The sequence below is a fragment of the Myxine glutinosa genome, chromosome 5 (genome assembly GCF_964187855.1).
Source record: "Myxine glutinosa chromosome 5, kmMyxGlut1.1, whole genome shotgun sequence".
Lineage (NCBI taxonomy): Eukaryota > Metazoa > Chordata > Myxini > Myxiniformes > Myxinidae > Myxine > Myxine glutinosa.
Window position 1 is genome coordinate 150830159 of NC_136265.1, and position 12918 is coordinate 150843076.

The 12918-nt window shown below is 40.5% G+C and overlaps 1 protein-coding gene across 3 annotated transcripts in view; it reads left to right on the plus strand.

Moving 5' to 3' along the window:
- HNRNPL (heterogeneous nuclear ribonucleoprotein L) overlaps nucleotides 1-12918 on the plus strand; it is a 60228-nt gene that overhangs the window by 22975 nt on the left and 24335 nt on the right. For all 3 annotated transcript variants that reach the window (XM_078778860.1, XM_078778861.1, XM_078778862.1), the window contains exons 3-7: nucleotides 685-925; nucleotides 1919-2004; nucleotides 2205-2301; nucleotides 2660-2732; nucleotides 12304-12381. In XM_078778860.1, coding sequence (XP_078634986.1) covers nucleotides 685-925; nucleotides 1919-2004; nucleotides 2205-2301; nucleotides 2660-2732; nucleotides 12304-12381 — 575 coding nt within the window. The remainder of the gene's footprint in view (nucleotides 1-684; nucleotides 926-1918; nucleotides 2005-2204; nucleotides 2302-2659; nucleotides 2733-12303; nucleotides 12382-12918) is intronic.

Consider the following 12918-nt stretch of genomic DNA (forward strand, 5'->3'; position numbering starts at 1 on the left):
CATAATTGATCATGTCCTTTGTTACTCCACACTCATTGGGGCAATTAAGATGAAATTTCCTCCTCCCCATGGATGCCCTCCTTTGTGCATGCTCTATTCTTTACATGCTATCACCGTAAAGCAAGGCAGCAGCATGTACTGTTTCTAATCTTTGGTATGACTTGGTCAGGGTTGGAATTGGACTGCCGACCTCCCAGACTCAGATCGTACCCTCCATCCATTTTGGACCTATTTCATAACTGCTCGTTTAGCTACAGACCATAACAGGTCGTTGGACAAATAAAATCCAATACATATGAATTATTCCCCTTTTCTTTTTATTTTATTATTTTTTATTTTTTTGCTTCTGGTTCATTTAATTGTTGCTTTAGATGTTCAAGTTGCAGTATGAATGGAGCTTCTCATGCAAACTTAATACTTGATCTCTCTGCTCTCTGCTCCTGCCAAAACTCGTCTGTCCACCTTGTGCTCTGCTCCCTCTCAAGTGTATTAACTTACTCATAGCTTGCCCATTAGCTCCATGTCTCCTGCAACCCAAACACTTGGCCTTGCTTGGTGGGCTTATATTGTCCCTGCAAGAAATTCTGAAGTAGTCAACAATACCACTGAATACCAGGTTCAGCTAGAAACACAGGAGGGATCCAATAATATACCTCATTGCCAATCTGTTTCCTTGTCTCCCAGCTATGTAGTCATCATGAACAAAAAGCGTCAGGCACTGGTGGAATTTGAGGATCTGGAGAGTGCACGGAGCTGTGTGACATACACCGTCAGCAACCCCATTTATGTCTGCGGCCAGCCGGCATATTTCAACTATTCCACCAGCCAGAAAATATCTCGGCCTGGTGGTAGCGATGATGGGCGCTCAGCTACAAACCACATCCTCCTCTTCACCATCCTCAATCCTGCATACCCCATCACAACAGTAAGTTGCTGGGCTTTAACCAAGTCTCATTCGTCTTGACCCTTTGAGTTTAACAGATGGGAGAGGCTTGCATGCATGTTTTAGTCAATATTACATTCACAGCATTAATATCAAGCCTTACCTCTACTGGTGCCTCCAAGCAGTCTTGGTCACATTTTGAGCTGGCTGATTGAGCCCGTGGTATCTGTGCTGTACATTCTGCAAATTTAATCTTGAAATGTTTTTCTGTGGCTGCAAATGCTAATGTCAGAATGAGTGAGGGTGTCTGTGCTGGTTTTCAGTTATACTGTAATAGGGGAAACTCCTACGAGGCTTTGCATTGTGAAATGTTCTGTCATGTATGTCATATTTGGTTCAGTCCAAGGTGGATCGAGGTAATGTTTTCACCCCTGTTGGTCTCTGTCTGTTTGTCTGTGAGCAGGATGTCTCAAAGGTGTGGACGGATTTGGCTGAAACTTGGTGACTGGTTGTCTGTGTGACAAGGACAAATTGATTCGATTTTGGTGAAGATTCAGACACTAATTTTTAAGTGATTCTTCACCATTGAGAGATGGGGCCAAAAACGATATATAGCACGATGTCTCAAAAAGTTATGGACGGATTTGGATGAAACTACGTGGATGAGGGGGTAGGTGACGAGAACAAGCCGATTCGATTTTGGTTCAGGTCCGGATCCAGATTCAACCTATCAGTGGGACTGTGGGAGACGAGATGTAAACTGTTCAGCCTGGAGGATGTAGTATATGCTTTCCATTGCCGTTCTAGTTATTTGTGTTTTTGTTAGCAGAACTGAGACACTATTCTGAGCCGATTATGGAAACTAATATCATATTGTGATGTGAGATGTGTATGCTGTAAGTGTTTGTTGATTAAAGGCAAACCTTGGAATCATATAAGGGTTTTTATTATGCCTTTTTTGCTTGTCTGTGAAAAAGTTTTTGCTTCATATGTGAAAAAGTTTGCCAATGATGGAATGTTCTTGTCATTTCACAGGATGTGATTTATACTATCTGTTATCCCTGCGGCGCAGTACAACGCATCGTAATTTTCAAGAAAAACGGTCTACAAGCAATGATTGAATATCCTTATTGCCAACAGCATTTGTTTTCTTGAGGAATTATTTTTTTTCTTGAGGAATTATTTGTTTTCTTGAAAAATTGTTCAATTTTGCAGCAACAGCCATTGGTGTTCAGTGCTCAATAAACGAGCAGCCATTTTGTTTTCTTCAGTTTGCTTGTTGAAAACGTTGTTGCTACCGTATGCCTTAACTCGACCGTACATTTGATTCCGTTCAAAGTGCTCAACGAGCCAAAGCTTCGTTGAATGGAGCGGACATCTATTCGGGCTGTTGCACCCTGAAGATCGAATATGCCAAGGTACATGAAGAAAACTTCCTTTATTCTATATTAGATGATCGTTTGGTCTAATTACAACGAAGCTGCTTTGCCTTCGTGCCACTTTCAAATGCACGCATTAACTTAAACCCATGGGTATGCTTGGCCAAACGTTGCATGTACACATTGTTGTATACGTAAGCGACCTGTCTCTTGCAAGGTATCGGGCAGACCAAGACATTTGATACGATGCATAAGCTCTTGCATAACAAGTTATAATACAATCACTCGGACAGAAATGTAGCTTCACTGATGACACTCAATTTGCTTGCTTTTACTGCATTTTTGGTGCAATGTCGTGAAGGGCTTTAGTGCTACCTGCATTTGTATTCTCTTTCAGCCTACACGTTTGAATGTGTTTAAGAATGACACAGAGACATGGGACTACACCAACCCAAACTTAGGGAGGCAAGGTGAGCATCTCCTGGAATCGTACTTTTATACTTCATGAAGTGTCTTGTCTGTCTGTTTATTTGTTTTTTGACTTCAATGCACTACTAAACCGCAGGACCAAATTAGCTTATTCTCGAGTGGGGTGGGACTGGTTGGGTAGGTTTCGGGTGCCTGTGTATGAGAAATTTTGACTATAACAGAATAAATAGCCCCAAGTCGGCTGATGGAAATCCTATGAGGTTGAGATTTGGGGAGCCCCCCTGATAATCTCAATGGGACCCCCATGCTCCGGAATCCAAAAATATCTAAGATCAAGCGATCATGCGGACCATCGAGGAAGAAGGGCTGTATCGGGTTTCAGAGCAATCTGTTGGTAAATAAGCGACGAGTGGGAATCCCAGGTTTCCGGTGGTAACCCCACCTGATTATGGGCTCCTGTCATGTATTTATGGGTCAAGTTTCAGAACAATCAGCCGGGTGTTGAGGGAGGCAGTGTTGTAGTCGAGTCCACCTGGTCTGAGTCTGAGCCCAAGCTGTCCGAATCAAAGTCAGAGTCCCGCCGTTCTGAGTCGGAGTACTTGGTATTCAGAGTCCAAGTGCCAGTCCCAAATTTTTTTATTTTATTTTTTTTTTTTTTTTTTGTTCTTCGGACCTTCCTCTGGTTCATTAATTGCTCGTATGCCAAATTTGGTGGTACATTGCCTCAAACAGGGAACCATGATTGTCATGGGGCCCGCAAGGCTAACCCACGCTCCAGCGGGGAAAATGGCCTTAAAACGATAATTCATTCATTCATTCATTCATTTTTACCCAAAGCATAGGCCTTGAGGTTATTGATGAGTGCAGGCCTTGAGCCCTTATCGGGCCTTGTGATTAAAAACAGTTAATATAGAAGTTAAACATGTAGTAATTAAATGCACGCCTGAACTGCATGTGTACAAGTCAAATTCAACATTAAGTATTGAAGATTAATGTGTGATTAAATGAGAAATTAATTTATATTTCATCTAAAGAGGACACACCTTTTAAAGTGCTTCATAGTCAGAAAAGTAACATGACATGTCACACTTATACATTAACCATTAGTACTAATAAATAAGAAATACCGGCTTTCTAAGGACTTAAAAAAAATAAAAAATAACCAACATGGAAACAAGTGCTCCATTAATTCGCACCGCTTTCAAAAAATACACAAATTACATGCTTAATGCAAATATAGATGTGAACATTTTATATATTAAAAAAAATGAGGACATAATTACCTTACTGTCCCCCGTTGCACCGTGGAGCGAAAGGGGGACTGGTTTTCCCGTGCGTGTGTAAGCGAAGGACTGAATTCTAATTTGGTGTGTGGGTGCAACCCACGTCAAAATCCAAGATGGCCACCGCCATGTATGTCTGAACCTTGTGAGCGGAATATTTTGAAAAATAAGCGAAGTACCAACTTCTAATCTGGTGTGTGGGTGTATCTAGGCATCAGGAAGAATGCTATTGAAAATTGGGTCGCCACATCAAAATCCAAGATGGCCGCCTTGCGTCTTCCATTTTGTCAACTCACATCACTTCACCGACGGGGGACCTAGGCGTAACGCTTGTTAAATGTTAAGTTTCACCACTCGGTGAGTTCAAATAAAGACGTAAAAGTTCGCCATAAATACGGCAAAAAATGCAGTAGTAACCTTTGTACAGAAAAATCTCACTCTGCTTTACCAGATCCAATTTTAAATGTTTTTAAAATATAAACGAATATTGCAACAAACATCTTTAGGTTACCTTTTGTCCAGGAAACCGATAGAGTATTCAGTGGCTTTTTTAGCCAGGAATCATGCTTTGAACTGAGCTTTTCTGATATTTATTTTTGGTTGAATTAATTCCTCTTTTTTTTTTTTGGTCCGATTTGACATTCCAACCATTTTCTGTAATCGCATCAATCCCCTGCACACTGATATTTTTTTTCTTCTAAATATTTCTAGATTTTTTAGATTTCTAGATATTTCTAGATTTTTTTTTTTTCGAAAAAAAAATCCCAAATTAGATTTCTAAGAAAAAAAAAAATCAGGTATGAAAAAGTCATCGTAATCCTAACAGCACATACATAAACCACTGCAATTTTGATTCCCGACGTGATATGGCACTTAGATTTTAACACGTCATTAGGGTAGCATTTGCAATTAAGCATACCAAATTTCGAGGTTCTGGCGCAAATAATAATGGAGATATGGAAGGCATCATCTTATTTCATCAGGAGTGAGATGTAATTGCTTATTTTAATTCGTTTTTCAAAACACGTAAATTAACACCGAACTTGATATGAATGCCACATAATCGTCTTTTTTCGTGTTTACAAGTACAACAATGTGCAAAGTATGTTGCCATTTTTATTAAACTTTTTTTTTTCAACATCGTTTTGAGTAAGATAGGTAAATGCAGTGTATAAATAAATGACTCGTTCTCAGTTTCTTTTTACACGACAAAACTCATTCTTACTTCCATACAGAAAATGTACCTTTTTTGTAGCACGTAAAACTAAAGCATTGATAGCGTTTAAAGTTAAGCCATTTAGTGATTAGGTTCAAAGTGATTCAGCGAATCGTTAAAAGTGCTCTTTGAAAGAACAGAATGTGTTTTGGATCGCATTACACATAGGTACGACGTTTGCGTTTAATATCTCAAAGTCTGGAACATCGATTAGAGTTATTTTTATTTTCCTCTGCAGATTGTTTAATTCTGTCTGTTAATCTTTTATAATCATCTCTACTTCATGGTTGCACGGTGCAAGCGTTTAGCGTGAAACCAATTAGGCCTGGTTACTATGTGTGTGGGTTCTTGCTCCTGTCCACTAACAGTTTTACTGTACACTAAATTTTGCTGGAATCGGGCCGAGTCCGAGTCCTGAAGAGTCGAGAGCGTGTCTTGAGTCCTCCAAAAAGTGGATTCGAGTCCCACATCACTGGAGAGAGGAGTAGCAAAAATAGCAAAAGGTTAACAGACTGACTTATGGATGGATGGACATCACAACCCATTTGATAAGGTCATCTCTTTGAGTTTCGAGGTAGAGAAGAAGACCTAAAAATATATATCCCCTGAGGTTCGGGGTTGGGGTAGCACGCAAATTATCTCCATGTAAATGAAATATATCGTATAGCACTGCTCCCTGTTGGAGACGTCATAATAAAATACCCGAATTATCTCCATCAAACCCATCGGCATCATAGAAGTGTGGGAATTATCATCCTAGTTTGTGTTATTTGACATCTATGCTTTTCTGAGTCACTGGAGTTTAAAACCGATGATGTACTCGGGGTGTACACGATAACGTTTTTGATTGTAAACAAACAATATAATTTGTACTCCTGGATGTGCGATCATTATGCGAACTAAACGACTTTATGGAATCGGTTGGATACAACAAACAGAACATAGGGAACAGTAGAAGAGAGGGGGAAATACCAAAGTACATGGAATGAAGGACAAACTAGAGAGTCTTGGACAAACCGACAACAGGTTCAAACAGACAGGTACCGACTATGGAATGGCAGCCTTCACAAATTGAAGTGGGGGAGTGGGGGGGGGGGGGGGGGGGTGGGGGGGGGTGGTGTTTGGATTTGGGGATATTTTGGATTTGAGAGTTTTCACTGCATTATGTTTGTAAAAATGTGTTTTGTCTTTTGTATATACTTGTTTCTCATGTAATATGTAAGAGTAATAAATACATTTTACAATTCACTGCATTTTACCACTTATTCATGTGATTTTCCAACGCATTAATATCTTAAGCATTTTAATTTTTTTCATTCTGCCAGTCGATCGAGACGACCCCAGAAATTAGATTATTCTCCCACGAGGGGAGTGTGCAGACATTATACCCAATAAAATAGTATTTTAAATTCGTTTTTGAATCTTGTTAAAGCTAATGTTTTTTTGAAATATACGCTATCGGTCAAAAGTTTTAGAACACCTCAATTTTTCCAGTTTTTATTGAAATTTACGCAGTTTAATGTACAGTGAATAACCTGAAATGGGACAAAGGTAAGCAGTAAACTGCTCGAGGTAAAAAAAAAAAAAGTTTAGGTTAGCAAAAACGGGAAATAATGTAAATTGCACAGTTATATTGTAAAAAAAAAGGCCTTATTCAGGGAACAAGTAATGGGTTAACAACTTACAGCTGTTCTGCAGCAATGTAAGTAAATTAAGCCTTGAAAGTTGATGCGAACAATTCCTACAGGTGTCCCAACCTCTGCTGATTACTCGATTCCAAACCCCCTGTCTGTATCAAAGCAGTATTGGAAAAGACTTATTACACCCTCTGAAGCATTATTTGGACAATATTGCACTGCAGGAAGTAGTACATTGGAAACTGGAGGAAACTGACACGAAGAGGTCTGGCAGACCCAAAGCCACAACAGAATCAGAAGACAAGTTTCTGAGAGTCAACAGCTTGCGTGATAGGCGGCTCACAGGACAACAGCTTCAAGCACAGCTTGACACTGGTCAAGGTAAGCAAGTCTCAGTTTCAACTGTGAAGAGAAGACTTCGAGCTGCAGGTTTGACAGGTCGAGTGGCAGTAAGAAAGCCATTGCTAAGATGGCGAAATAAGAAAAAGAGGCTTGACTGGGCCATGAAGCACCGCCAGTGGACTACTGAAGACTGGAAGAAGGTCTTATGGACCGATGAATCAAAATTTGAAATCTTTGGTTCATCACACAGGGTTTTTGTACGCCGTCGAGTAGGCGAAATAATGGTTCCTCAGTGCGTGACACGAACTGTCAAACATGGAGGAGGAAGCGTGATGGTCTGGGGCTCTTTTGCTGGATCCAGAGTCGGCGACTTGCACAGAGTGACTGGCATCCTGAACCAAAAGGGCTACCACAGCATTTTACAGCGCCATGCAATAATACCCTCTGGTATACGGCTATACGCCTAGTTGGTCAGGGGTTCACCCTACAGCAAGATAATGACCCCAAACACACCTCCAGGCTATGTCAAAACTACCTTCGAGGAAAAGAACAAGACGGTAGGCTTCAGATAATGGAATGGCCAGCACCGTCTCCCGACCTAAACCCCATTGAGCTGGTTTGGGATGAACTGGACAGAAGGGTGAAAGCAAAGCAACCTACAAGTGCAACACATTTGTGGGAACTTCTGCAACAGTGTTGGGAAGAACTTCCCGAACAATATTTGATTTCCATTGCAGAAAGAATGCCACGAGTGTGTTCGGTGGTGATATCTGCAAAAGGTGGCTACTTTGCTGTCAAAATTTTAAATTTAATTTTGTTAAACAAAATGATTCTATGATTTCTTTTTTTATCTCCAATTCTTTATTTGTTCTATGCTTAATTTCAGAGTACATTGAGACATTAAACGGTGTAACTTTCAATAAAAACTGGAAAAATTGAGGTGTTCTAAAACATTTGACCGGTCGTGTATAGGTGATAAAATAATATAAGAAAGCATTAAAACCTCCAAAGCCAACATTTGTCGCTGGGGCCTCATTTTACGAATGTAAGCTAATATTTTAAAGCTGATTTTTAAAAACTTTTTGTTTTTTGAAAACAAATTTGGATTAAGCTGCCTTGTCCATTTTAATTTATAGGTTTAGTTGCATATGATTTAAGTACTAGCAATTTGGCACATCAATCGAAAAGTACGATTATACAGACTTGGCATTTAATATGGAATATATATTTTTTGTTGACTTAGGTTTACTTTCTTAACTCAGTATATCAATCTGGTGAGTTTCTTTTACACTTTGGTGATTTATTTGTTAAAAGAACCATGTCACTGATTGTCTGTCGCAGCAAGAAGTCAACAACAGGATTATATCACAGGTGGCGTGGCAAAATGTACGGACAGGTGCATTTGACGATTGGCTTCACAGTCGGGTATACAAGGGTTGTTGCGTTCTGTATTAGTGGAAAACAACTGCTGCACGTCTGCAAAAGTTATTGCCGCTTCCTCTGGAGATGATCCGTCAACTCGACAATGCTGTTTGTCATGGAGTGGTGGCTTTACGAAATTACGGCATGAAAGAGCGTGCTATTGCTCGGCAGTATGGCATCACTCAAGGTCAGGTGTCAAATATCCTGAAACGAAATGCTCAGAGGGGTGTCCCTACTCCAATACCGAGGCCAGGACGTCCCCGCAGAACCACAAGGAGGGATGATCGCCAGCTGCACCGGTTAGTCCACAATGGCCGTACCAAGTCAGCTAATCGGCTTAGGGCTGAGTGGCAGCAACTGACAAATGTGCCTGTATCCAGAAGGCTAGTCAACCAACAACTGGTTCAAGCAGGCTATCGTGCCAGGCATCCCCTGAGAAAGCCACGCCTGACCAGACAACACCACCAGCGCCGATTGCAGTGGGCCAGAGAGCACCGTCAATGGCAGCCAGGACACTGGAATCACGTGATCTTCAGTGACGAGTCTAGATTTCTGGTCTATCGTCAAGATGGCCACGTCCGAGTGTGCAGACAAGTGCATGAAGCCTACAACAAAGATTGTATAGTGCCAAGAGTCCAAGCTGGAGGTGGTGGGGTGACCGTTTGGGCTGCTTTTCATGCAGGCGGCAAAACTGACCTGGTTGTTCTGAATGGAAACCTGAACCAGTTCAAGTACCAGGCCATTCTGGAAGAAACATTGCTTTCATTTGCTCTTGCAGCCTTTTGAGGAAACTTTGTCTTCCAAGATGACAATGCACGGCCTCATCGTGCTCGCATGATCCAACACTTTCTTGCTGACCGTGGTGTAGAGCATATGGAGTGGCCTGCCATGTCCCCGGATATGAATCCGATAGAGAAGTTGTGGGCAGAATTAACGCGTCAAATCTACCACTTGGACCAGCAGCCGACATCTGTGCGTGAATTGCAGCAGGCTATTGTCACTGCATGGCAAGCGATTCCTGTCCAAACCTTGGCAAATCTCATGAACAGCATGCCTCAACGTGTATGTGCTCTCCTGAATGCTCGTGGGGGTTACACGAAGTACTGAACTGTAATTTTACTGTCCGTAATCCCAGTCGTAATTTAACTTTTGTTTTTGTTAAAAAAAATTTGGCTAATGTGCAAAATAAAGAGATACTTCTGGAAAACGTACAGAAGTTTAACAGTACTGTCCATGAATTGAGTTCGATATCAGTTTACATCACTTTCAAGGATCAATTTATTTGTTTCGAAATGTCAAATGTGGTTTTTGTTTCTTTTAAAGGTCACATTAACAAAATCTAGAATAATTTCAGCATAATTCCAATGAACTTTTGGTTCGAAGACATCTTGAAAAGTAAGTTCACCCCCCACAAAAAAAAAATTCCATATTAAATGCCAAGTCTGTGTGTGTGTGTATATATGTATATGCTTTCGACCAACAAAGGTCTTCTTCTTCGTCCCCAAGTTCAGCGGAAGTCAAAGAAGGGACGACTAAGGGACGACGAAGAAGAAGACCTTTTTTGGTCGAAAGCTTGTCGAAAATTAAAGATCGACCGACCTGCAGCTACGTCCGCGTCTGATTTAATCTCCCGATTATTTATTTAATGCAAATGAGACGCCCTGCTCTTACTGTGGAGTTTCTACTATTTCTCAGTTATATATATATATATATATATATATATATATATATATATATATATATATATATATATATATATATATATATATATATATATATATATATACATTTATATATATATATACATATATATGTATATACACACAAATATTCACATTGTTTCCTTGTAGCTTGGGTAGTCCATTTTGGGAACTAATATGTTTGCTTACGAGATGGACCCGCTGCATGGAAACACTTCTGATGTGCTCAACACCATATGGCACCCGTGCAGTGCATACCACCCTCGCACCCGGCACGGCATCGCATGGCACCACCTCATGACGACAACTGCGAAGAACCAAGCAGCATCACCACCACCATCACTGCCACCACTAATCTCTATTCTCGCCTTGCTCAACCATGCCACTACTGAAGACTGCCACCTGGCTCCACTGGATGCAACCTCCATTACTTTTCACCACCGTCACTGCAAACCATGCACCGTTCTTGGAACATGAGCCGCGTGGGAACACGTATCCTCTCAGCCCTCTACCGGCAGTGTACACTGCACATTTATGGCACTTTTTCTGTGGTCTGTTTCACCAACGCCTGGTTGCCATTGACATTTCAAGGGAAAGGGGGAGAGGGGGACTGCGATTTGCACTGCCTGATCCACAGCACACCAGAACCACCAGCACAGATTACAAGAGCGTTTCACTTCACCACTGACTTTGCAGAGTGAGCAGTATTGCTGGAACTTTACAGCACCACTTAAGTTTTACCAGAAGTGACTTGAATTGGGAAGCTGTTTGTCCAGCACTACAAACTTTCTGGGCCCCTTTGTTGATATGGTTGTCCCACTGGGGCCTGTGACTAGGGCTCATCGGACGTGATGTGGACAGTTGGCTCGGTGTTTGCAGCATTGGATGAGAAAACGAAAGATCTCCTGGGCCGTGGTTGTCCTGCAAGTGGCTGCTATTGATGCTACCACGTTTGTAACGCCATCTGATCAGCCTGCCTCGCAAGTGTTTTTGGTGACATTCACAAGGGTCACTTTAATTTTTCAACTTTCTTTCCAGATGATGTTTTTTTTTTTTTGGGTTCTGTTTCAGCTCAGTTAAACTTATAGCAATTTTAAGTTTGCCATTCACGTAATTCTTCATTCAACCTCCAAAAATATTGTTTTGGATTTTCCTTCCTTTCTGAAATATGGTTGTCATCCAAGTAGGTGAGACTTGTAATGTATCTGCATGATACCAAAATGCCATCATAATTTGAGGCTGTATCAAGTAGTGCTTTCTAAGATTAAAGGAATAGCGTGTGAGTGGAGTAAAATTATCATCCTTATCGAAATGTTATTGCTCTTCACGGTATGGCAGCATCTTGTTTTGGGTGATTGAGGACAATTGGTAGAATGTCGGTGTAATTTGAGGCCTCCTGGGAAGTGCACAATTTACCATGCGTTGCATCCGAAAGTGGATGATTGGGACAATATTGAAAATGTTCTTTTTTCCATCCTTGCATCTTGCAATATTTTTCTCCTGCTTCATGACAAAATTTACGTTTTTTAAAAGAGAAAAAACCCCCCAAGTTTTGCTGTTTGCATTTGACTTCTGTCGGACATTTGACAAAGGAAAGGTGCTATCCTTTTTGTTACATGTGCAGCAATATCGATTTTCTTTACTTGGCCACAGTCCCATACCGTCATGAAGATGCATATGCCCCGTCTCAAATATTCATGCATAATATGTCGATGGATCTAAACGTTTTCCAAGCCATGTAGTGAGTATGTGTTCTGCATCCCATTATTTATTGTAGATAGGTGAGGCTTTGAATCTTTAATGTGTGCTTCCATTGACAAATTAATTGATTCCTTTCATGCTTTGTTTGTTTTTTGTAGTTTTTGCTTCTTGGGCAATGCATTGGTGTTTTTATTTTTTATTTGTATGTTTGCGATTTATTTTGCTTCTTTTGGTGCAGTTCTTTTTGCAATGTTTTTTTTGCTGGATTTTGAATATTGTTTGTAATTGGGCTTTCTCCCATTTCACATTAGATGAAGGGAAACGACAGACACGACAGCCTGCATTGCTGGGAGATCATCCCAATTCGTATGGGGAATATGGAGATTATGGTGAGACAGGAATAAATGTTGTGAAATCTTCCTCCTCTGTTATTTAATATTTCATGTCGAAACATTTTTCCTTTGTTTCTTATTTCAACTTGTTTGTCACGTAAAAATTGCCTCCTTGTGTAAATACATTTGTTTTCAAATTCATTTGTTTTCAGCTCAGGTGTTCCAATTTGATATATATATATATATATATATATACACAAAGAATTAAGTTAAGCACCCCTACACAACGAATTAAGGTAAGCACCCCCTAATATATATTCTTTGTGTATATGTATACATTGGCATATATTCTAAGGTATGTGAGATCAAATAATGATTGGTATGACATTAGCAATTATCCATTGATGAAATGCAGATACACAGGGTCTATGAGACGTAGGGTTGAGTCAGTGATCCGATCACGTGGGTCCTACACACGTTATTGACGCAAAGATCGCTAGAGGTCTTCTCAGAACAATGACTGTACGTTAGAAAACATAAACGTCATCCACACTGTCCGTGATGGACCTATAGCTCCATACTTAAATTGAGGTG